At 64.2% G+C, this 1,373-nt stretch overlaps 1 protein-coding gene across 1 annotated transcript; it reads right to left on the bottom strand.

Annotated features, from left to right (window-relative positions):
* Positions 1–476: 476 nt before the first annotated feature.
* EMIHUDRAFT_255560 (hypothetical protein) lies at positions 477–907 on the bottom strand (the record flags this gene model as incomplete). Its single annotated transcript, XM_005772251.1, has 3 exons — positions 477–579; positions 701–776; positions 889–907. The coding sequence occupies 3 exons, from the start codon at positions 905–907 to the stop codon at positions 477–479; spliced, it is 198 nt and encodes a 65-aa protein (XP_005772308.1).
* Positions 908–1,373: the final 466 nt, after the last annotated feature.

The following is a 1,373-nucleotide window of genomic DNA, read 5'->3' as shown; positions in this document are numbered from 1 at the left end:
TTTCCACGACACTGCACGTTCGCTTCTGGCGCCAAGAGAGAGTACCTTGGCCACGCGCCACCCCCACGCGGCGGGACGATGGGGGTCGGGGCCGCGTCGGGGGCGTCTCCCAACTCCCACGCCACCCTCCCACGGCCGTGAAATAAAGCGATCGCGCATCGCCCTGTCACCCGGCTGCCAGGAGCCCAGCTGCCCACAGGACCGGTGGTCCGCGCCGATGTGCACATGTGGCAGTGCGAGGCCCCGGCAAAAATGGTTACACACTAGCACACTTTCATTCGCGGCCGGCGCGGAACCCCGTCAATAAATAACGTAAGTTCACACGACTCAGTGTAATGTGTGACTCATCTAGTGCGTAGACGCTGTGTGCCGTCCATGCTGCCCTTGCACGGGAGTACCCGCGTGTGGACCGGAGGTGACAGCAGCAACAGTAGCAACAGCGGAGCCCCGTCGAGCAGCCCCCGTGCAAACGGTGCTCACTGCATCTGCCGGTACAGCAGGCGCAGCTGGTCCACAAAGACAAACATCGTGACGGTGTGGCCGCCGCAGCGGCCGCGGTAGTAGGCCAGGAAGCCCGACCTGTTCAGAGCTGGAGGTGTGATGAGACGCTAATCACAGCGAGGTATAGTAGGGCAGGAAGCCCGACCAGAGCGAGAGCGGGCCGCTCGAGCGGGCGACCGCGCCTAAGAAAGAAAAAAACAGACCGGCAATTGGCCGCATGCTCGAGCGGGCGGCGGCGCCGATGGTCTGCATCGTGCCGGTGAAGGGCAGCTTGCCTGCGGTGTGAAGACGCCGTGATTGGTCACAGCAGGTGGTGTGAAGCGACGCTGTTCACAGCCTGCGGTGTGAAGAGGCCGTGATTGCGTGTTCGCCTTCCTGGCGCCGGACGTGCTGCAGCAGCCGCCATACAAGCTGTTTGATCTGGTGGCGGTGCCTCTCTACCCCGGCGCCGACCATCGCAAGATCAGGTCCGCAATAAGACTCTCTCTTCGTCTCGAGCCTCTGCTAAACTTCACCTGATGTCGCCCCTGCCACCCCCCCCGCCCTTAGCCTGCGCCACGTGATGCGCGACCTTGGGGCGGAGCCAGTGGTCAAGGCTGACCTCTTTGCGCGCCTGTCGCGAGCAAGCACCTCCTCGGGCAGCAGCTCCTCCGGCGGCGGCTTCGTGTTGTCCCTGGGCGAGTGGTTGAGGAAGGGAAGGGGACGGCTGGCGCTCTTGTGGGGCGAGGGGCGAGGGCATGGGCGAGGGGCTAGCCGTACCAGCAGTGGCGGCGACGTAGCGGGAAATAGCTTGCAGCCCTGAGAGCGCACTTTCCACGACACTGCACGTTCGCTTCTGGCGCCAAGAGAGAGTACCTTGGCCACGCGCCACC

The sequence above is a fragment of the Emiliania huxleyi genome (assembly GCF_000372725.1).
Source record: "Emiliania huxleyi CCMP1516 unplaced genomic scaffold EMIHUscaffold_3603, whole genome shotgun sequence".
In the NCBI taxonomy this organism is placed as follows: Eukaryota; Haptophyta; order Isochrysidales; family Noelaerhabdaceae; genus Emiliania; species Emiliania huxleyi.
This window is presented reverse-complemented; position numbering and strand designations above follow the sequence as displayed.